General features: G+C 45.1%; 2 protein-coding genes across 4 annotated transcripts; both read right to left on the reverse strand.

Annotated features, from left to right (window-relative positions):
• Positions 1-130: 130 nt before the first annotated feature.
• On the reverse strand, positions 131-2630 carry LOC136535563 (uncharacterized). The gene is made up of 4 exons (XM_066527858.1): positions 2315-2630; positions 1397-1628; positions 769-862; positions 131-688 (listed from the first exon to the last, which is right to left on the reverse strand). Exons 1-4 carry the CDS (start codon positions 2551-2553, stop codon positions 375-377), a joined length of 879 nt encoding a protein of 292 aa, XP_066383955.1. The 5' UTR covers positions 2554-2630; the 3' UTR covers positions 131-374.
• Positions 2631-4321: 1691 nt separating this feature from the next.
• Positions 4322-11390, reverse strand: LOC136535562 (uncharacterized). 3 transcript variants are annotated; one of them, XM_066527855.1, is made up of 4 exons: positions 11083-11390; positions 9732-10437; positions 8235-8254; positions 4322-5773 (listed from the first exon to the last, which is right to left on the reverse strand). In XM_066527855.1, the coding sequence occupies exons 2-4, from the start codon at positions 10398-10400 to the stop codon at positions 4945-4947; spliced, it is 1518 nt and encodes a 505-aa protein (XP_066383952.1). In that variant the 5' UTR covers positions 10401-10437; positions 11083-11390; the 3' UTR covers positions 4322-4944. The 3 variants fall into 3 exon arrangements, with proteins under 3 accessions (XP_066383952.1, XP_066383954.1, XP_066383953.1); XM_066527857.1 differs by having other exon boundaries at positions 9855-10437; positions 11083-11389; XM_066527856.1 differs by lacking the exon at positions 11083-11390 and adding an exon at positions 10918-11069.
• Between the last annotated feature and the right edge of the window lie 10304 nt (positions 11391-21694).

Here is a 21694-nt window from a genome sequence, read left to right on the forward strand (position 1 = left end):
TACGATCACGGACGGTGGTGCTTACCTAGCTTAAGATTATGGGTTCCTTCTGATTTCTGAACATGAACAAGTAACAATTTTGCGAACCAGCTCAGCAAAAAACGATAACACATGATCACGTGTCGGCTAAACCCTCAAATTTTACTCTCTGAATGATGAGCGGCAGATATCCAAGACATCATATAATCAGATGTCCTATAAGAGACAACTCGGTGAAAATTCTATCTTGCGAACAGATATAAACTCAAACTATCTTCAACTAGTTGATCTAATAAGATTGAGCCCCACATGATAAAAAAACAATGTTCCAATGAAGAGCTAAATAACCATGCTAATGTGTGCAAAGTTTCCTTTATCTATTCTGTTTGGCTGACCTAAACACGCTTAAGCAAAACTACCATGATCGACGCAATAGCCAGGAGCACAAAGGCAGAGGGTGCATTCGGAAAATCTTTGCTGGAGCTCATTATCAGGGTCTTGATCGTCCCCTTGCTACGGCCCTCGTCAGAGGTTGCAACAAGATCTTGCATCATGTTTGACAGATTGGCCATCATCTCGGACACCAGGGCCTTCATTTTCTCCAAATAATCCTTCACTGATTCACCAGCGCTTTGCAGGCTAGCTGCCTCACCATCCTCCACCTCATCCCCAGATACACTTGAAGCAACACTAGAACACTCGCTAAGCTCTGTAGGAAGGAAAACAAGATCATTTACTAAGAGTTACTCAAGTAATCTATCACTGAAGGGTGTTAACGTTAATGCTTACTTGACTCATATGTCTTGTAGAACTTCATAACCTTTTCGTTCTTCATCACAGCATCCCATACATTCTTATCAGAAGCAAGTGAGGCCACAACATCCTGGAAGCAACAAAGGTTGTTAAGATGGACACGGCAAGCAATCTGTTCAAACTGATGGTAAACAAAAAAAAAAATTGAGAGAAAAAGAAAGTGTACTCGAGATAATTCAATTTTGCATCTGCTTAAGGTCCACTGGACAGATACTGACGAATACTTGCTGTAAAATTTTAATCACTTACAAAGGTAGGTTTACTGTGCTCAGGGTTCATTATGAACCAAGTAATCAGGAACATGCACTTAAATCAGAATGTGAATATATAAAAGGAGCAGATGCAGTTACCAGTTAGTACCCAATCGTGGGTGTACAGTATATAGCATAGTCAAGTTGTCAAGCTGTATAATGATTTCATAGAATGAAAATGTTTGTTTGGAGGACTTCTAATCTCTCAATAGATAATAAACCTCATGAAAAGAATCAAGTCGCACGTGCCTCCTAAATCTAAATCTGATCATGACGATAGTACTATTGAAGGAACAGAAGGAGAACATCCTATATGTTGGGCTGTTGGCATTTGCCAGGCCAGAAAGACAAACCTGAGCTTCAGGGCTCTCGTGTAGCAATGTGAATGCTTGCACAACACGTCCAGGAGTTCCGGATGAGATGAGTAAATTTTCGTAGTTATCATCCTTCTTAGACACTTCTGAATGAACAACGTCCTGAGGCGTTTCAGAGTGAACAAGTTCCGGAAGTGCAATTTCTTGAGCAGACTTTGCGTGACTATCCACCTCAGCAGGCCAGAGATGTTTCTTCGGGGTTTCCTTGGCACTGGTTTCATGAAAATGACTCGCCAGTTAGATCCAGGAAAAAGATTATAGAGAATAAATGCCACACATGCAAAAAGGAAATTAAGTTAAAAACTTTATTCAAACAAAAGAATCTGCATGCAAGGTTCTTCTTTAGATACTAGTAAAGCAAATACAGTATATTTCTTGGGCCATTCGTTTCTGGGATATATTATGATACCCTCAGGAGCGTATCCATTGTGCTGTAAAGCAAATTTTTCATTGCACCAGTCACAAATAACTCTTTTCAAAACTCGCTGCTGAAATGTCAAAAGGACTTTGGTAATTGTCTCTAAGTAAACATGAGACAGTGGCCAACTAACAGATCATTTTGTTTACAACAAAGTGCAATGCAGCAGAAGAGAAACTTTTCACTTTGCTACCAGGAAGCATATCCTCTTCCAGATCGAAAGATGAAAAAAAAAACTTAATTTTGATTGGATGCCATTAGCTAACGATCATGCTCATGCAATTCACAAACAATTTGCAAATTGCAACTCTATGTGCCCACGAACATTGCAAAATAATATAATATACTGAACTGACTAAATATTTGATAGGATCGTCCGTCTTTTTGTATAAAAGATGAAAAAACCAAGTAAAGAGATTGCAAAAGCAGAGACAAGAGACGTCGATGAAAGAAAAGAGAATGAATGTGAGCAAGCTCACATCTCGAAGGCGTCCTTAAAGTCGAGCGTGGCAGCCAAGGCCTCCTCATGAGTGGGCACGGGACCGAACACCTCGCGGTCGGTGATGACCCAGTCGTCCGCCGCGAACGTGGAAGCCTTCCGGCCGTCGGCGGAGGAAGTATGGGACGGCGGGGTGACGGCGCGCCGCATGTAGGCTGCGGAGCGGTAGCCGCCGATCACCGCGGCCTTTGCGGCCGCGCGGATGCTTCCCCCTGCCATGGCCGGTAGCTTCGCCGCGAGCGAGAGAGATCGCCCTAAACGAAATAGCCGGCGTGGCAAGGGAAGGGGCCGGGTCTGCTGGGTAAGATATTTATTATGGCCGCAAAGCAGCTGTAAAAAAAAAAAGGGGGGGGGGGGGGGGGGGGGGGGGGCGGAATGGCAGAGTGGAGAGAAATATTTCTGTGGTGAATATAAATCATAATTATGGGAAACATATTTATTTCATTTTATTGGGACAGGAGTTTAGGATCCCATATGGGCCGTCTGATCTATAATCGATGATGGGTAAGGAATTCTGGATTGGGGAGTTGCACCAGTTTGTTGCTGTTGCGGCGCTGAATACTGGATAGGGATGAAAACGGATCGGATACGGACGGATATTACCGATATTACATTTGTTTTTATATTTCTGTCCGGATTCGGATTCGAATACGGATAGTGTCAACTATGTTGGATAGGATACAATTGGATATCGACATCATAAATATGTGATTTGAGTATTCGGATATGGATACAGTATCGGATGTTGGATATCCGGACTCGGATACGGACAGATCTCAACCCCTCTAAACGGATTCGGTTTCGAATATGGTCAGAAAATATCCGTACCGTTTTCATCCCTAGATACGGGTATACTTGGCCATCGGGCCGCCCCGGCTCGGCACGGCCCGGAGGATGTCAGGGCGGCACGGCACGCCGTGCCTCCCGTGCCGTGCCACTGCGGGCCTCGTGCCTTGCCTCCAGCCCAGACACGGCACTATGGGCCGATTTCCGTGCCGGCCCGGCCCGCGAGGCACGGCCATTTTCACAAGCCGTGCCAGCCCGAGGCCCACGAGAGAGGGAAGGGGAGAGCAGGAGGCAGGGCACCACGGGAGACGGCCGCCGTCGACGGTGCGCTCGCCCCAGAGGCAGATCCGGCCGCCAGCGCGCTCGCCCTGGAGGTGGGCCACGCGGGGACGCCGCGCGTGGGAGGAAGACGGTTGCGCGCGCTTGAACCCTAGATCCGCCACCGGTGAGCGCGCCCGCAGCAGATGCCACCGCCTGGGCCGCCTTGGGCTCGCGGGATCTGAGGGAGAGGGTGGGGGAGTGCGCCACCGTCGCTGGCTTGCCGGATCTGAGGAAGAGGGTGCCACCGTCGTTGGTTCGCCGGATCTGAGGGAGAGGGGAGGAAGAGTGTGGAGGACAGCCTGCAGCGCGATGAGGAGGACGACGGATCTCGGGGCACCGGATCTGCGTCGGGGCGGAGCTCGGGGCCGGCGCTAGGGTTCGGGGTGAGGCGTGAGGGAGAGGCGGAGAGCCGGAGAGGGAGTGACGTCGGTGAGGGGTGAGGGAGAGGCGGAGAGGGAGTGGCGGGGTTCGGGGTGAGGCGTGAGGCGTGAGTGCGTGACTGCGTGAGGGAGAGGCTGAGAGGGAGTGGCGCCAGTGCTAGGGTTCGGGGTGACAGGTGAGGCGTGAGGGAGTGGCGCCGGTGGCCACTTATATATGAGGGGGGGGTAGCGGGCCGGGGACGGCGTGGGCCTTGGGAAGGGAAGGGGGCGCGGTGAGGCCATGGCTGCAGGCCGGACCACTAGCGGGCCGGCTGCTCTGTAGCGGGCCGTGCCGTGTCGGCCCACGTGCCTGGGGTAAGGCCCAGGCACGGCCTGCTTCCTCGGGCCGGGCCAGCCCGGGCCCGCTAGCCTCCGTGCCGGGCCGTGCTCGTGTCGTGCTAAAAAAACGGGCTTCGTGCTGTGCCGTCGTGCCTCGGGCTGCATGGACATATATAGATACGGGTCCCCAGCATTGATATCTTCCGGAATTGACGCGTGGGGGGCCATTAATTCAGTAACTAATCACGTTGCTAATCAGCCGATTTGCAACAGATTCGATCAGATCTCATCCGTCGGCCGTCGCCAGTCCCGGACGGACCTCCTGGTCAGCTTGTCTCCTGGAGTAATACGGATAAGGACAATTCCATCTTCTGACGTCGTCAACATTGGTCGATCGGTCGATGGCATATACACTAGCAAGTTATAATTCAGATTCACATGCACAAAGGATGATCAAATGATCATGAGTGGAAGAACAAAGAACTATCAGATCCAATATGGAAGACCCTGAATCAGGTCCCATAGCCGTCAACACACATTTCCAACTAGATCAAAGACCAATGCTGAAGGCGCAGCCAGATTATTCTTGAAACTAAGACGAGTGGATCACCACAACACCTCGCCCAAACGGCCACAATGTTTTATCTGATTTGAGTGCAAACTCAAAAAAACTGCACATTTACAAACCCTGCATCTACATCTGACCTATACAATGTAGACCATCGTGTCAAATGTCAATACTTTGGTATCTATCAATGTAACAGCGTATAAGAACTTCAATTCTTCTAAAAAAAACTTCAGACTTTCAGGAATCCCTCCACTCCTCAGGGAGACGCCACCGTTTGTGCCAGTAAATGGACACCCGGGACCAGAGAGGGAACATGAAGCTGTAGTCTGCGGCTTCATCAGGGACTCCCCCTATCGTCAGAGGCAACCAGACGTACCGCGAATCTCTAAGATCAGATGGGTTCCACCGATCAGCCATGAAGATGAATGAGCCCGGCAGCCCTGGAACCGGCAAGACAAATGTGCTCTGGGAAAAGAATGTTGTTGATCTGAAGACCTCATTCCCTCCCACACAGGGGTTCCCCAGTGTCTCCCAAGGTCCCATCACTGATGTTGCCGCGTGAGCTAGCGCAGTGTTTGGAGCCCAGCTTGTGCAGCCAGAGGTTACCATGTAGTAGGTGCCTTCATGCTTGAAGAGCGCAGGAGCTTCTCGATGCTGTGCGATGAGAAGCCTTCGCATCACATCAGTGACATCAAGGTAGTCATCAGTTAGCGGACCAATGTGGAGCTCGCTGTTGTCCTCAGAAGAGTATATCAGGTAGGCCTTCCCATCATCATCCTTGAAGATGGTCATGTCTCTACTTTCGCAGTCATGTGGACGCTTGCTGTAGAGATAAGTGAATGGGCCTGTCGGAGAGTCACTGACGGCCACACCAACTGAAGCTTTGGTGTAGTTAGCATCATCTATGTGCATCCACATCACATATTTGCCAGTCCGATCATTGTATATCAACTTCGGCCTCTCCAAGACATTGGATTTGTGAAGATCATGTGTTACATTCTTCTCCTCACCATGGAGGACAAGCCCTTCATTTTTCCATGCCCACAGGTCCTTCGAAGAATAGCAACTTACTTGTTATGTGGCTGCTAGGATTGAGAGGAGAGAGTCGAGGGGAGCGACGGCGGCTGGCGCGCTACAGTACCCGCGGAGCTACAGTGCCACGGGTACTGTTCACAGTGGCGGCGGCTAGGGCTGCAAGGGCGCTGGGGGAGGCCGGCCGCGGGGCTTCGCCCGCGGCCGACAAGAGAGAAGGGATTTCCTTCTAATCTCTTGCTTGATTCTAGATTGATACATCTCCTCTCATTATATAGAGAGGTCTGACTTGGCCCCTAAGCAAACGACTAATTAACCCTAATGGGCTAAGGCCCAATAGGCCTTTGACTCCTCTAACACTACTCCCCACCCGGACATGCAGCTCGTCCTCGAGCTGCGACCTAACAATGATGCTAACTATGGCTTCACTAGACACAAACTGAACACCTAAGAACAAGCCTTTTACATCTCGGCTTATTTCAAATAAACTCGACTCTTTATTCTTGAATCCTGAAGATGCGGCGGACACCCTCCGCGTGCTGGACAGGCTCGTGTAGCCGCCTGGATCCCATGGAGACCATCGAAACGAGAGGGCTGCATGGGTACGACTGTCTGGAAACAATCGCAACAGCGACCAGCGGAGACGACCTCGTGGCGGCCGACAGCGAAACGCGGCAGCGCTAGGCAGTGCGTCTCCGCTGGTGACAAAGAGGAGTACGCTTCTTCCATCATCACTCCCATAGAACTGGAGTGCGCCGCCTGCGGGAACAGCACCATGCTCGCGCCTGGAGACAACAACGGGTCGGCACGGTTGTTGTTGGCCGTTCGACGGGGCGAGGTCGTGCCCCCCCTTGCCGAGGTCGATCGCCATCAAGGCCGCCTCATGTATCTGCCGGCGCATCTCCTGCAGTCGGCGCCGCGCTAGGAGGCCGCGTGCTGCAGCCTGTAATCGCACTGTCGCAGACTGACAATCGCTCTTCTGCGCAAGCGCCACTTGCACGGTTGCTGCCGCAGTGGCGATCTGATCGCCCGGCTGTGCACGTGTGAATGGAGGCACCGGCATAGACGCGCAGTCCTCAAAGGCCCGCGCCAAGTACATGGCAGACTGGAGGTCCGGCGGCGCACGCATCTGTACCTGCTTCCTGATGTGGTCCGGGAGGCCGCCCACGTACAACTCCACCTTTTGGCGAGCGGAGAGGTCGCGGGCATGGCAGAGCACGGCGTTGTAGCGCTCTGAGTAGTCCTGCACAGTAGAGACGAAGGGGAGACGGGCGAGCTCCGCCAAACGGGTACCCAGAACCGACGGTCCGAAGCGGAGTGAGCAGAGGGCCCGAAAGCGCTCCCATGGTGGTATCCCCTCGTCTTGCTCCAGGGCATAATACCATGTCTGAGCTGCACCGCGCAAGTGGTAGGACGCGAGCCAAGTCCTGGACGAGGCCGGCGTCTGCTGTCCCCTGAAGAACTGCTCGCACTGGTTTAACCAGTTGAGGGGGTCCACCGAGCCATCGAATGTCGGGAACTCCAGCTTGTAGAATTTGGGCCCGGCTTGGGCGCCACCCAAAGCGAACGCCGCAGCAAGGCCGGGGTCGACCACCCCTGTGTACTGGCCGGCCGAGGGTGGAGGTGCTCCCTGGAACAGCGGTCCATCTACCCCCCCATAGAAGATGTCGCTGGCGGGGGGCAGGGAAGAGGCCGCGATCGTCGATGACGGAGCCGAAGTCGCTGGCGTAGAGGAGACGGCTGTCGAGTAGATCGGCGCGGAGGCCACCATCTGGGCCTGCAGCCAGGCGAGCAGCGGCGACGGCGAGTTCGGCCACTGCAGCTGATGGAGGGGAACGCTGGACCCCGAGTGCGGCATGCCGTAGGGGCAGGACGCCGCCGGAGCAGACGGCGTTGGTGTGGAAGATGCGGGCGGCGGCGGAGGAGGAGCCGAGAACGGCGGCGGCTGCGGTTGCTGGACGAGCCCGTTCCAGGCAGCCCTCATCTCCCGCATCTCGCGCTGGATGTCGAGGACGACGGAGGCCAACGCATGCAGCGTGAGGGGCGCCTCGGAAGAAGCCGTTGCATCGGAGATCCCAGAGTTCACGGAGGACGGCGGCGCGGTGGGGGTGACGGGCGGCTGCGTGGTGGCTGTAGGCAAGGGAAGCGACATCGTAGCCTGGCAAGCTGATACCAGATGTTATGTGGCTGCTAGGATTGAGAGGAGAGAGTCGAGGGGAGCGACGGCGGCTGGCGCGCTACAGTACCCGCGGAGCTACAGTGCCACGGGTACTGTTCACAGTGGCGGCGGCTAGGGCTGCAAGGGCGCTGGGGGAGGCCGGCCGCGGGGCTTCGCCCGCGGCCGACAAGAGAGAAGGGATTTCCTTCTAATCTCTTGCTTGATTCTAGATTGATACATCTCCTCTCATTATATAGAGAGGTCTGACTTGGCCCCTAAGCAAACGACTAATTAACCCTAATGGGCTAAGGCCCAATAGGCCTTTGACTCCTCTAACATTACTCCAATGATGTCAACCTGGAAAATGATTTGTCAAAGTTAGTAGTTAGAGATGACAAAGACACTAAATAATGTACCGAATAGGAAGGTGGACAAAACAAACATCACTTTTAAGTACCGAAGCAATAGTAGCACCTACAAAGTTCTGCTGTTGAAGCGTCAGTTCAGTTTGTCAGTAGCAAAATATGTACTAATTATCTGTGTTTCTGGAAAATTTAGTAAACTATGCTGGTTCCACAGTGTGCCTAATGTTGGTATTCTTTATATCAGAATAATCAGGTTGAAGTCTAGCCGGAGAATCCTTAACTAGAAATGCCTCCAATTCATAACCACCGAAGAGTTTTTTGCTGTCCACAAGAGTCCATTTTTGTAAACATAAAAAGAAAGCACTTTCTGGTTGTTGGCAGCACCATAATGCAGTTACATTATCAGTCACTTTTGATTTAACCAATTAAAGAACTGCAGTCACACAGCACAATACACCGCCACTGGTGTGAATGTCTCTACTGGGTATGAAAGAACTGAGATCACTGGCACAATGCACCCAGATAATCACCCTTAGTGTGCATATCTATTCGGGTATATGCGCATGTGCTTGTCTGCCTTAGTGTCTTTGCCTTCTAATCTGAGATGGCCAGAGTTCTTCTCTAATCATGATTTAACTTTCTGGTTTTGCAAACAAAAAAAAAACAATAGGTGGTACTTGCATGACAAAAGCCTGTAACCGGATTCTTGATTTGGTATTTTGCAAACTCAAACCAAAATCTACTGATATTTCATTGTTCCAATTTGGCGTAAAAAAATGTTAGTTTGTACGCAAAGAAAATGTTGGAGCTCAAACCAATTTCATATGAGTAATAAACAGTTTGAAATTGTTACTAGCTTTTCATCTCTACACACCAAGTAACCCGCCTTAAAACAGCCCAGTCAATTTTCTTACCTTACCAATAGACCATAACTTCCAACATGCCCCTAGCAATTTGGCTTCACCAACAGAATCTAAAAGGTCACGAAAATTAGATGTATGCATTAGCACACACAGCTACATATGCACTGAAATGCTCGGTCATATTTAGACAAATTAAACCTTCTTCTACATATTAGTTTTTCTAGGTGTTGTACATATTAGTTTTTTTAGGAGTTTCACATACTAGTTTCTCGCTATCTCCGAGTTGGTTTATCTAAAGAGAAAGAAACAAATAATCTCTCCAACGATATGATTACAAAATCTTGGAGCAAGTTGATCATTTCTCATCATTCTTCTCCAAACTTCTAGCACACTATTGTGTCTACTTGATCGTGCTCTGGTCATGTGCATTGCATGCTAAAGCAACTCAATCAATTTGATTTCTACATGCCCTATCTGCCAGAAGTCTAAAAATAAAGTGTGAAGTTCTCTTACAGGGTATTCAATCTTATATTGCATATATAGTATCCATGCCCCCAAAATATAAACCTGACACCATCACATTCGTCTATGTTAACTAGCTAGTACCTTATGAGTTTGACAAAGGTCATTCACATTAGGTGAAACAATTGAGTTGAGTGCTTCTACAGCCAGATATGGTTTGTCCCAGACCACAAATGGGTGTTGATAGCATCGGAAGGTACAACTCACCCTGTCTGCTCCCTTGCTGTTAACTTTGTAGGTTTTGCCATCCTTATTCTCCCCGTACCAGAAATAGGTGTTGCTCCTCTTATCATACAGGACACCTCCTCCATGAGCTTGAATTGGTTTTCCATCAGTGTCCAACCAAATTCTGCCAGGGTAGTAGAAGTACATGCTGTCATTTCCACCATTGACTGGATCTACAGCCGTATTCAGTTCTGGGAAGAACATATCATGCACTGCAGAAGACTGATCCAAGAACTCATCCACTATTGTAGGCGGCTTCTTCTCTCCCTTGCGGCGCACAGCCCGGGGATTCCTCCGGCTCCGGGGAGGAGCTAGCCGGAACTTCTCCTTCTCCACCACTTCCAGCTCCCTCATAATCGATCGGCGGATCTCGTGTGTACTCATAGTCTCCTCCTCCTTATGAATGATGAGAAGATGGAAATTCACAAAGACGACCAATGCCACTAGGCTCCACAGTACCAGAGTTAGGGACCGGTGGCTTGCCGGGTAGCAGCGGAAACCCAACGCCTTTGGGTGCCTGCTCCTCATACCAATGGTGCCGCTTATCTACTCCAATTGATACGCGCTGCAGCAAAAGTGGAGGAGTTGAGCTCAAAAACTGCACAAATTAGACTGGAAAGAAACAGCGGTTGGAATTTATGCAAAGAAGAGGCTGATTCGCGTGCCAAATCAAGAAAGATGTCATTTGAGTGGAGCAGAATGAATTGGAACTTGGAATTTCTCCGGAAAGAAATGGGTTTGTTACCAACATTCAACTAACCCAGATTCGTCGTCTAAACTCAAATCAGTGAACTAAAGGAAAGAGGCAAGCTAACTGAATTGTAACAGCTAATTATGGCCTGCTACCCGCTCCCTGGCCGCCGCTAAAAATGAAGCAACCTAAATGGAGAACTGTATCAAGAATCCAGTAAAACAGCTCATCATGCTCAGCCATAGATTCGTAAGGAGACCAGATAATTCAGCAAGAACCACACACACTTTGCAGGAAAAGAAAAATGAAGAGGCGAAAAAGAGAAGAGGGAGAGAAAGCAATGGCGATGCTCACCATGGCAGGTTGATCCAGAGAAGCGAAGAGGAAAAATGAGAGGCTAAGCTAAACTAAAACAAAACCCAGTCCCATCAGGCAAGTACCTGCTACCAGCTAGCTGTAGAATAACAATAAATAAAACAATCTCAGAAGCTAGCAGATATTAAAATCGGCGCAGCTCACCATGGGCTAGTCCTTGTCGAGATCTTGGCGAGGGATGGTTGGGGCGCCCCGATTAGCTTAGCACACGAGCCGCGATCCCGGGGAGATTAGGGGGCCCGTCTTGGCTTGAGCGGCTGGCAACGCGACCTGATGAGTGGTTTGGTAATTGGTATGGCTGGGGTGGCTGGCTTCCTTGGCGAACAGCGAACTGCGGCGTCGCTCTGGTAAGGTCGCCCGTCACATTGTGGTGGGTACGGCGTGGGGGCATGTTGAGAGAAGAGTGGAGAGGTAACCCGGACACCTGGCCTGTGGCCGCGCAGCGTGCCGTCGGTTGGGTTCGGTCGGGGTCGATGAGGGATGAGACGGTCCTCTCTCACTATCTTCTGCGGCAGGTGGTGGCCGTGCTTGATGTGGCAGGCAAGCTGTTTATGGAAGGTGCGCTGGATCGTATGGCTGTCAACAGGCTACGCTAGAATTAGCGTCTGTTTGGCACAGCAGCTTCTAGACTAAAGTTCGAAGAAGCTGATTCTATGTTATTTAGGTAAAGTCATTTTTTGAAATGAACAAGAAATAGTTTTTTTCTAAGAATTATTTCTCTCAAAAAATCAGCTTCGATAGAAAATTGAAATAGAAAGAACTCTACCAAACGGACATTTAGCTTGTTGCCTACTCCTTCTATTCTAAAAAATAAAGTAGTTCTTGTTTTTTTATGAGGAGTCAAAAATAATCAATTCCACTAAATCTATAGAAACTAACATTAGCATTTACGATATTCTATTTCGAGGCGTAAATGTAAATATTGACTTTGGTACATGTTACTCCCTCAATCCAAAATAAGTGTGCATCTCGTACTTCAATAAGTCAACCAATAAGTTTGACTAAATATATAAAAAAGATACTAATGTTAATGATATCAACTAAACATCTTTATATTAATCACACCATATATTTAATAGTAAACCTATTAGATGCAAATATTAATACTATTTTCTATAAATTAGTCAAACTTAAAATTGATTGACTCTTTGAAATGCGAGATGTGCACTTATTTTGAGACGAAGAAAGTTTTTTTATAATATATTTTCAATAAGGACCAAGGCTCCCTCATGTCCTTAAAAATATAGTAAAAAGGAAATAGAAAGTAAGTTTTTTCTAATATATTGCAAATGAAGTAATCTATATTCCAAAGAGCATATATATCCATGGCACAAGGTATGGAACGACATCACCGCTCGGCATAGGGCCTGGCGGCCTGCCACACAAGCCATGCAGACGGACAAGCGTGAGGACTGAGGTGTAGAAGTGCACATAAAGCTAAGCTCAGCTTTGTTAATGTAGTGTTTGGTTGAAGGGAACAGGTAGAGTCTGCTTTGTTTTTGTTTTTTTTGGGCTTTTTAGTATTATTTAGCATCAAATTTACGATTAATGACTAATTGCTCTAACATTTGTGTACACATTAGGACCTGTATGGTGGGCTCCACTCCTACATTACCAAGGTTTCTGCTTCCTTATTATTTGGTGGAGTAATTCTACTTGATTCTAGTAGAAAAGCAGAGCGAAGAGCAGGTGAGATTTAATTATGGAATGATTCGGATGGAGATTGGATAGAGAGCAGTGAGAAGTAGGGTTTTTTAAGTCCTCAACTCTAAGTGTAAAAGGGGAAGTGATTTTTGTTTGTTCGACACCAAAATTAACTTTCATGTAACTGGAGAAGTGATTTTTGTTTGTTCACCGCTAAAATCTATGTGTAGTTTCGTTGTCTGGCTGAGAAAGAATGATTATTATCGAGAATATGCTCCGAGGAGCTCCACTGTTTGGAACAAGAAGTGTGCCCTGGACCGAAAGAAAATGCCAGGACAAGGGCACGGGCCACTAGCGCAAAAGAACTCCCCATCCCTTGTGCGTTCGGCGTAATGTTTCACCAGGATGGGTTGCGGCATTGTACGTGGCCCTATGCCCGTGCATGCCTTGGGACAAACAGATACTCCGTACAGCTCAGGCACGGATGCTGATTTTTTTTTCAGAAACACACACCTTCCTTTATTCAACTATTCAAGAATAAAATTACAAACACCATCTAGTGGTGACAAAAACCATATGTGTCTACCAGTGCTACTGTTGAAAGCTCTAGTTTGGTTTTGGTAAATTGATGAAACTCTGAGTGCTAACCTAGTTTATCAAGTGATCATGAGATAGGTAGCACATTCCAAGTGGTGAAGCGAAGGAAGATCATGACATGATGATGATGATGCCATGGTGATGATCAAGTGCTTGGACTTAAAAAGAAGAAAGAGAAAAGCAAAAGGCTCAAGGCAAAGATATAAATAGTAGGAGCTATTTTGTTTTGGTGATCAAGACACTTAGAGAGTGTGATCACATTTAGGTTCGATAGCCGTACTATTAAGAGGGGTGAAACTCGTATCGGAATGCGGTTATCAAAGTGCCACTAGATGCTCTAACTCATTGCATATGCATTTAGGATCTAGTGGAGTACTAACACCCTTGAAAATGTTTGTGAAAATATGCTAACACATATGCATAAGGTGATACACTTGGTGGTTGGCACATTTGAGCAAAGGTTAGGAACTTCACTAGAGTGTCTGCCCGTAGAGTGCGGACAGTCCGACGGTACCACCGGTGCCCTAGACAGAAAAGACAAAGGTCACTGTAAGTGATCGGACGCTGGTCTCGATTGGACCGGCGCTTCTGGTCAGTAGCAGCAGAAGAAGCGCAGCGTCGGTCGTCGACCGGACACTGGCGCTGAAACGATCGGATGCTGGCTGGCTGTGTCCGGTCACACTGACATGGTCATGCACAGGGGAAACGCCAAGTGACCGGACGCTGGGTGAGTCCGGTCAAGCATCATGAAAAATCATTTATGGATACTTACTGGAAGCGACCGGACGCTGAGGTCCAGCGTCCGGTCACTTCACAGCAGCGCATTCGACCATCACTTGATCATTGAGATCGAGCGCTCAATATTTGAAGAGAGGGGACACGTGGCACGCATCGCGTGACCGGACGCTGAGGTCCAGCGTCAGGTCAATATGATCGGAGCGTCCGGTCACCCCGTGTTGTGTCCGATGAAGGGGTACAATGGCTCTATTTCGTGGGGGCTTCTATTTAAGCCCCATGACTAGCTCAAGCTCACCCCTCTTGGCCATTTGCATTGACATAGCAACCTTATGAGCTTAGCCAAAGCCCTCCCTCTCATCTCCATTATAGATTCAACATCTTTGTGAGATTGGAGAGAGAATCCAAATGCATTGCTTGAGTGTTTCCATCTAGAGGCACTTGGTGTTTATGTTTCGCTGCAGGATTCACTTGTTACTCTTGGTGGTTGCCGCCACCTAGATGGCTTGGAGCAGCGAGGATCGTCGAGCAGAGGGTGGTGATTGTCTCCGGCTCCGATCGTGGTGATTATGAGGGGTTCTTGACCTTTCCCCGGCGAAGAGCCAAAAGGTACTCTAGTGGATTGCCCATGGCTTGTGTGATTCTCATCTTATGTTGGTTGTGCGGCACCCAATTAAAGGTTTGGCGTGTGATGCCAAATAGCTCATGAAACTCCAAGTGAGTGAATCGCCACAACGAGGAGTAGCTTGCCGGTAAGCAAGTGAACCTCGGTAAAAAAATCATTGTGTTCATCATTTGATTCCGAGGTGATTGGTCTTCATTGGTATTCATTCTTATGATTGATTGGCTTCTTCCTCGATACAGCGGTATAAACAAATTGCTCACTCTCTTTATATTACCGCAAACTAGTTGTCAAGCTCTTTAGTGTAGCTAGTTGTGAGAGCTTGTTAGTTTGGTCAGTGTGGCTCTTTAGTTAGCTTTTGAGAGCACACTAACTTAGTGTAGTGACATAGCTATTGTGTGGATAGAAACTATATAAACTAGAATTGTGGTAGGTGACTTTCTTTTTTAGTAGGCTAGCGCAACACTTGCTTCGCCTTATATTTGTCTAACCGGTTTGTTAAGTGTTGTTGTAGAATTTTTAATAGGTTATTCACCCCCCCCCCTCTAGCCATTAGGACCTTTTAAGTGGTATCAGAGCCAAGGTCACCATGATTTGAGACTTAACAACCTTCGGTGTAAAAATGGCTCAAATCAACAACCCAAAGAAGTCACCCCAATTTGATGGCATAAATTATCCTTATTAGAAGTCAAAGATGACCACACATATCAAGTCAATCAATAGAAATATGTGGAAGATGGTAGAAATCAAAATTGAGATTGGTGATCTAGAGAATCCCACCATGATCGAAGAAGTGCTTCTCCAAAATAATGACATTGCTCTAAGTGCCATTCATGATGCAATTAATGAGAGAACATTTGAGCAAATTAAAAATATTGAGATGGCTCATGAGGTGTGGAAGAAATTGGAGGAATCATTTGAAGGCACTCAAGCCGTGAAGGGTGCAAAGGCATATATTCTCAAAGAGAAGTTTATAAGCTTCAAGATGAAGGAGGATGAGAGTGTGCCGGAAATATTTCATAGGCTTCAAGTGCTTGTCAATGATCTCAAAGCACTTGGAGAAGAGGTGAAGGACAAGGACTTCTCCCACAAGTTCTTAAGATGCTTACCTTTAAGATTTGGCACATTAGTCACTATTCTAGTGAGGAGTGGTTTGAACACCATGACACCAAACCAAGTGTTGAGAGATATAATGACCGATGATACATATAGAGATGATGATGAGAAGGAAGAAAAGAAAGAAAAGAAAGATGAGAAGAAGAAGAGTGTGGCATTCAAGGCCACATCATCCAAGGGCAAGGCTAAGCAAGAAACATCAAGTGAAGATGATGGCTCATAGGATGATGATGATAATGAGAAGATGGCTCTCTTTGTCAAGAAATTTGGCAAGTTCATGATGAAGAAAGGGTTCCATGCTAGAAGAAAGAAATCTTCATCCAAGAACAAGGAAGAGTCAAGAAGATGCTTCAAATGTGAAAGTAAAGATCATCTTGTTGCTCAATGTCCATACAATAGCGACAATGATGATGACAACAAGAAGAACAAGAAGAAGGACAAGAAGAAAAAGAAAGAGAAGAAGGACAAGATGACCTTCATGAAGAAGAAGGGTGGTTCATATGTGGTCACTTGGGATAGTGATGCTTCCTCAAGTGATGATGATAATAATAATGATGATGACAAGACCACCAAGAAGAAGGCACTTGCAAGCATTGCAATCAATGAGAAGCTTTCTCTCTTCGACACTCCATCATGCTTCATGGCTAAGGCCACTAAGGTACAAACTTGTGATGATGATGGAAGTGATGATGAACATGGTAATGAAAATGATAGTGATAGTGATGATGATGAACCTACTAAAGATGAATTATTTGACATGCTAGAAGATGCCAAAGAACACTTTGACATTAAGAGAAGGGAATGCAAGAGCTTGAATAAGAAGATAAAAGCTCTTAAGCAAGCCCTTGATGAGCTCAAAGCAACTCATGAGAGGCTAGAAGAAGCCCATGAGAAACTTGGCAAGGCTCACAAAAAGCTTGAAAAGGCTTATTCCTCTTTGCTTAATGAGCAAGATAAAAAGAAGCATATTGAGACTTGTGATGTAGGTTTAACTTGTGATATAATTGATGAATCATTATCTATGCCTATCATTGTTGCTCCCACTAACCCTTCTTGTAGTACTTCTACTTCCACCTTATCTAGTAGTGATAGTCTCACTTGTGATGCCTCACTAATGGTTGAGAATGAGAACCTCAAGAAGGAGGTCAATAAGCTCACTCACACCTTAGCTAAGGCCTATGGTGGTGAGGACCGCTTGCTTATGTGTTTGGGTAGCCAAAGAGCTTCTCTCTACAAAGAGGGATTGGGCTATACCCCTAAGAAAGGCAAGGCGGCCTTTGCTCCTCATAAGACTAGTTTTGTAAAGAACAATGGTTGGTTTTGCACTAGTTGTAAGCAAGTTGGTCATAAAGAGCATGAATGCAAAAACAAGAGCAAAAATGCTAATGTATCATCAATTAAAATTAATTCTTTCTATGTGCTTACTAAGGGTACAAATGGTGTGAAGGCTAAGTTTATTGGTAAACCATGGATGGGCTCAAAAAAGAAAGTCATTTGGGTACCAAAGAGCTTAGTAACTAACCTTCAAGGACCCAAGCAAATTTGGGTACCTAAAAAGAATTGATCTTCTTTTGTAGGTCAATTACAAAGCCAGATGAAGACATTGTGTTCTTGATAGTGGGTGCACTCAACACTTGACCGGTGATGCAAGAATGTTCAACTCAATCAACACTAATGGCAATGATGGTTATGATAGTATTACATTTGGTGATAATAGCAAAGGCAAGGTCAAAGGGCTTGGTAAGATTGCAATATCCAATGACATGAGCATATCCAATGTGTTGCTAGTAGAGAGCTTGAACTTCAATTTGCTATCCGTGGCTCAATTGTGTGATCTTGGATTCAAATGTATATTTGGGGTAGATGATGTAGAGATCATAAGTGTAGATGGCTCTAATTTGATCTTCAAAGGCTTTAGATATGAGAATCTATACTTGGTTGATTTCAATGCTAGTGAAGCTAAATTATCTACATGCTTGTTCACTAAGTCTAGCATGGGTTGGTTATGGCATAGAAGGCTTGATCATGTTAGAATGAAACAATTGAATAGATTGGTTAAGCATGACTTGATTAGAGGCTTGAAAGATATTGTGTTTGAAAAGGATAAGCTTTGTAGCTCTTGTCAACCTGGAAAACAAGTTGGAAACACTTATCCTAAGAAAAACATGATAAGCACTAGTAAAGCATTTGAGTTATTGCATATAGACTTGTTTAGGCCAACATAATACACTAGCATTGGTGGTAACAAATATGGCTTTGTGATAATTGATGATTATACTAGATACACATGGGTATTCTTTCTAGTGGACAAAAGTGATGTGTTTGCAACATTCAAATCATTTATCAAGGGCATTCACAATAAGTTTGAAACAACCATCAAGAGAGTTAGAAGTGATAATGGTAGTGAGTTCAAGAACACTAGAATTGATGAGTTGTGTGATGAATTTGGAATTAGACATCAATTCTCAGCTAAGTACACTCTATAATCAAATGGCCTTATTGAGAGAAAGAATAGAACACTCATTGATATGGCAAGATCTATGCTTAGTGAATACAATGTGAGTCAATCTTTTTGGGCCAAAGCTATCAACACGACTTGCTATTGTAGCAACCGCCTTTATTGTCACCCATTGAAAGAGAAGATACAATATGAGCTCTTGAATGGTAGAAAGCCCAACATTGCATATTTTCGGGTCTTTGGTTGCAAATGCTATATTTTGAAGAAAGGCACTAGATTGGGCAAGTTTGATAAGAAATATGATGAAAGATTCCTACTCGAATATTCCACTACAAGCAAAGTATATAGAGTTTGGAATTTGGATAGTGGTACTCTTGAGGAAGTTCATGATGTTGAATTTGATGAAACCAAGGGTTCACAAGTAGAGAATAAGAACTTGGAAGATATTAGAGGCATTCAACTTTCAAATGCCATGAAGAACATGGATGTTGGTAAATTGAGGCCTAGGCAAGTGAATGATGATGAAAATGATCAAGTTCAAATGCTCTCTAACTCAAATGTGTAAGATGATATAAATCAAGTTAGCACAAGTGGTTCTTATAACAATGAACAAGATCAAGTGGCTAGCACATTATATCAACCTAATGATCAAGTAAGTGCAAGCAATCAAGTTCCAATCCTCCAACCAACCAATATTGCAAGGGATCATCCATTGGACACTATAATTGGTGATATTTCTAGAGGTATGCAAACAAGATCAAGATTGGTTTCATTTTATGAGCATTTCTCATTTGTGTCATCCATTGAACCAAAGAAGATAGATGAAGCATTGCATGATGAATTGAATAACTTCACAAGAAATCAAGTATGAGAATTAGTAGAGAGACCAAAGGGACATAATGTGATTAGAACCAAATGGGTCTTTAGAAATAAGCAAGATCAAGATGGGATAGTAGTAAGGAACAAAGCAAGATTAGTAGCACAAGGCTATACACAAGTTAAAGGTCTTGACTTTGGAGAAACATATGCCCCAGTTGCTAGATTGGAAGCAATTAGAATCTTGCTAGCCTATGCTTGTGCCCACAACATCAAGCTCTATCAAATGGATGTCAAAAGAGCATTACTCAATGGTTACATCAATAAAGAAGTATATGTTGAGTAACCTCTAGGTTTTGAAGATGATAAGAAACCCGACCATGTGTACAAGTTGAAGAAGGCATTGTATGGCTTGTAGCAAGCACCTAGAGTATGGTATGAGAGATTGAGGGACTTCCTACTCTCTAAAGGGTTCATGATGGGCAAGGTTGACACCACTCTTTTCATCAAGAAGATTGAAAAAGATTTATTTGTGTTGTAAATCTATGTTGATGACATCATATTTGGATCAACAAATCAAGACTTTTTTGATGAGTTTGGAAAGATGATGGCTAATGAGTTTGAGATGTCCATGATTGGAGAGTTAAGTTACTTCCTTGGTCTTCAAATCAAGCAATTGAAGAATGGTACATTTGTGAGTCAAGGCTAGTATATCAAGGACATGATCAAGAAGTTTGGCATGAGTGATAGCAAGGCCATTAGCACATCAATGGGAACCAATGCCAACTTGGATAGTGATGCAAGTGAAAATATGGTGGATCAAAAATTGTATCAGTCTATGATTGGAAGCCTACTCTATGTGACCATATCAAGGCCGGATGTCATGTTTAGTGTATGCATGTGTGCAAGATTTCAAGCCTCATCAAGAGAAAGTCATTTGAAGGCTACAAAGAGAATATTGAGGTACTTGAAGCATACACCAAATGTTGGTTTATGGTATCTCAAAGGAGTAAAGTTTGAGCTAGTTGGTTACTCTAACTCGGATTATGCGGGGTGCAAGGTTGAAAGAAAGAGCACCTCGGGCATATGTTAATTGTTAGGAAGATCACTTATTTCATGGTCATCAAAGAAGTAAAATAGTGTTGCATTATCAACCACCGAAGCCGAATACATATCCACCGGTAGTTGTTGTGCACAAATACTTTGGATGAAGGCCACTTTGAATGACTTTGGAATCAAGTTCAAGAAAGTTTCATTGCTATGTGACAATGAGAGTACAATCAAGTTGACCAACAATCTGGTTCAACATGCAAGAACAAAGCACATTGATGTCCGCCACCATTTCATAAGAGATCACCAACAAAAAGGGGACATTTGCATTGAGTGTTGGCACCGAAGATCAACTTGATGATATATTCACCAAGCCATTGGATGAGAAAAGATTTTACAAGCTAAGGAATGAGTTGAACATATTAGATTTCTCAAATATGTGTTGATGCACCCCCATTCATATGACATGCCTCTCCTTCGAGCAATCCAAGGTAAAAGTTGATTGGCATGGCATACATCCTTGCTAAGGACTTGTTTAGTGCATCTAGACATCTTTCACATTTAATAGGCTCACTCATGAAAATCAAATGAATTTGATGATTGTATGGTACCACTATTGCTTCTATGCTTATTTTGATCTAGTGGTAGCATATGACATGTTTATGGGCTTGTAAACCTATTGTTTGATCTAGAAAATGGGCTCTAAGTGTTTAACTCAACATGGTACAAGATAACCCTTATTTGGAGGTATGAAGAAGCTTGTCCTTAGATCAAACCGAGTTAAATGTCTTTGGCAAGTATTCTAGATTGAACCAAAATTAGAAAAATGATCCTCACTCCATTGATTGACATTGATAATCTCAACCTATCTACTTTTTGAACCTTTGTGGTCATTGATGAAAAAGGGGGAGAAAAACAAAGATATTACTGATATTAGTACATGGGGAGAAAAACAAAGATATTAATGTACTAAGATTATGAAAAGACAACAAAGGGGGAGAACTTGACATAGGGGGAGAGATATGACAAAGGAAATGGATCAATTAAAATTTTGAGCACACAAGTAGGGGGAGCAAGCTCATGAACTTGTATGGTGCATTTGAATGTGCATTTCATATGTTTGCTTGCATGGCACAAGTTTTAAATTTTAATATCCATGCTTGTGTGGTGTATGCTAGTTGTAGGTTTGAATGATGAAATAAAAATCTAGCATGCATAGGTTATCTAGTGATTTCATTTCCAAGTGTTTCCAAGTGGTATCGAGCTAACTATGGTGCTAAGGATGGTATATTGGTGCACTCTGATTGGTATCACGCTTCAAAGGTCCATCTTTTATACCTTAGCATCATTTGGTAGACATTGTCTCCTATATTTCCTATCTAAGCATATGTGCAAGCTACAATCCAAACTTTTAGCACATATGTAGGGGGAGCAATTGCTATCATTTGGGGTTCATGAAACTTGTCCATATTCTTTTACACATGGTAAATATGCTTGGGCAAGCAACATGGATTCAATTGAATTTCAATTCATATCTTTGTGAAAGGGTTATCATCAATTACTAAAAAGGGGGAGATTGAAAGCTCTAGTTTGGTTTTGGTGAATTAATGAAACCCTAAGTGCTAACCTAGTTTATCAAGTGATCATGAGATATGTAGCATATTCCAAGTGGTGAAGCAAATGAAGATCATGACATGATGATGGTGATGCCATGGTGA

The sequence above is a fragment of the Miscanthus floridulus genome, chromosome 2 (assembly GCF_019320115.1).
Source record: "Miscanthus floridulus cultivar M001 chromosome 2, ASM1932011v1, whole genome shotgun sequence".
Classification (NCBI taxonomy): Eukaryota; Viridiplantae; Streptophyta; class Magnoliopsida; order Poales; family Poaceae; genus Miscanthus; species Miscanthus floridulus.

Excerpts from the sequence above, each read along its gene's own strand:
- LOC136535562 (XM_066527855.1), bottom strand. The coding sequence starts at position 10,400 with ATGAGGAGCAGGCACCCAAAGGCGTTGGGTTTCCGCTGCTACCCGGCA. Across the intron at positions 8,255-9,731 it reads ACCTTTGTCAAACTCATAAG|GTTGACATCATTGGAGTAAT; the intron begins GTACTAGCTAGT and ends ATCATTTTCCAG. Across the intron at positions 5,774-8,234 it reads GTTGACATCATTGGAGTAAT|TTGCTATTCTTCGAAGGACC; the intron begins GTTAGAGGAGTC and ends ATAACAAGTAAG.
- LOC136535563 (XM_066527858.1), bottom strand. The coding sequence starts at position 2,553 with ATGGCAGGGGGAAGCATCCGCGCGGCCGCAAAGGCCGCGGTGATCGGC. Across the intron at positions 1,629-2,314 it reads TTTAAGGACGCCTTCGAGAT|TGCCAAGGAAACCCCGAAGA; the intron begins GTGAGCTTGCTC and ends TCATGAAACCAG. Across the intron at positions 863-1,396 it reads ACGAGAGCCCTGAAGCTCAG|GATGTTGTGGCCTCACTTGC; the intron begins GTTTGTCTTTCT and ends TGTTGCTTCCAG.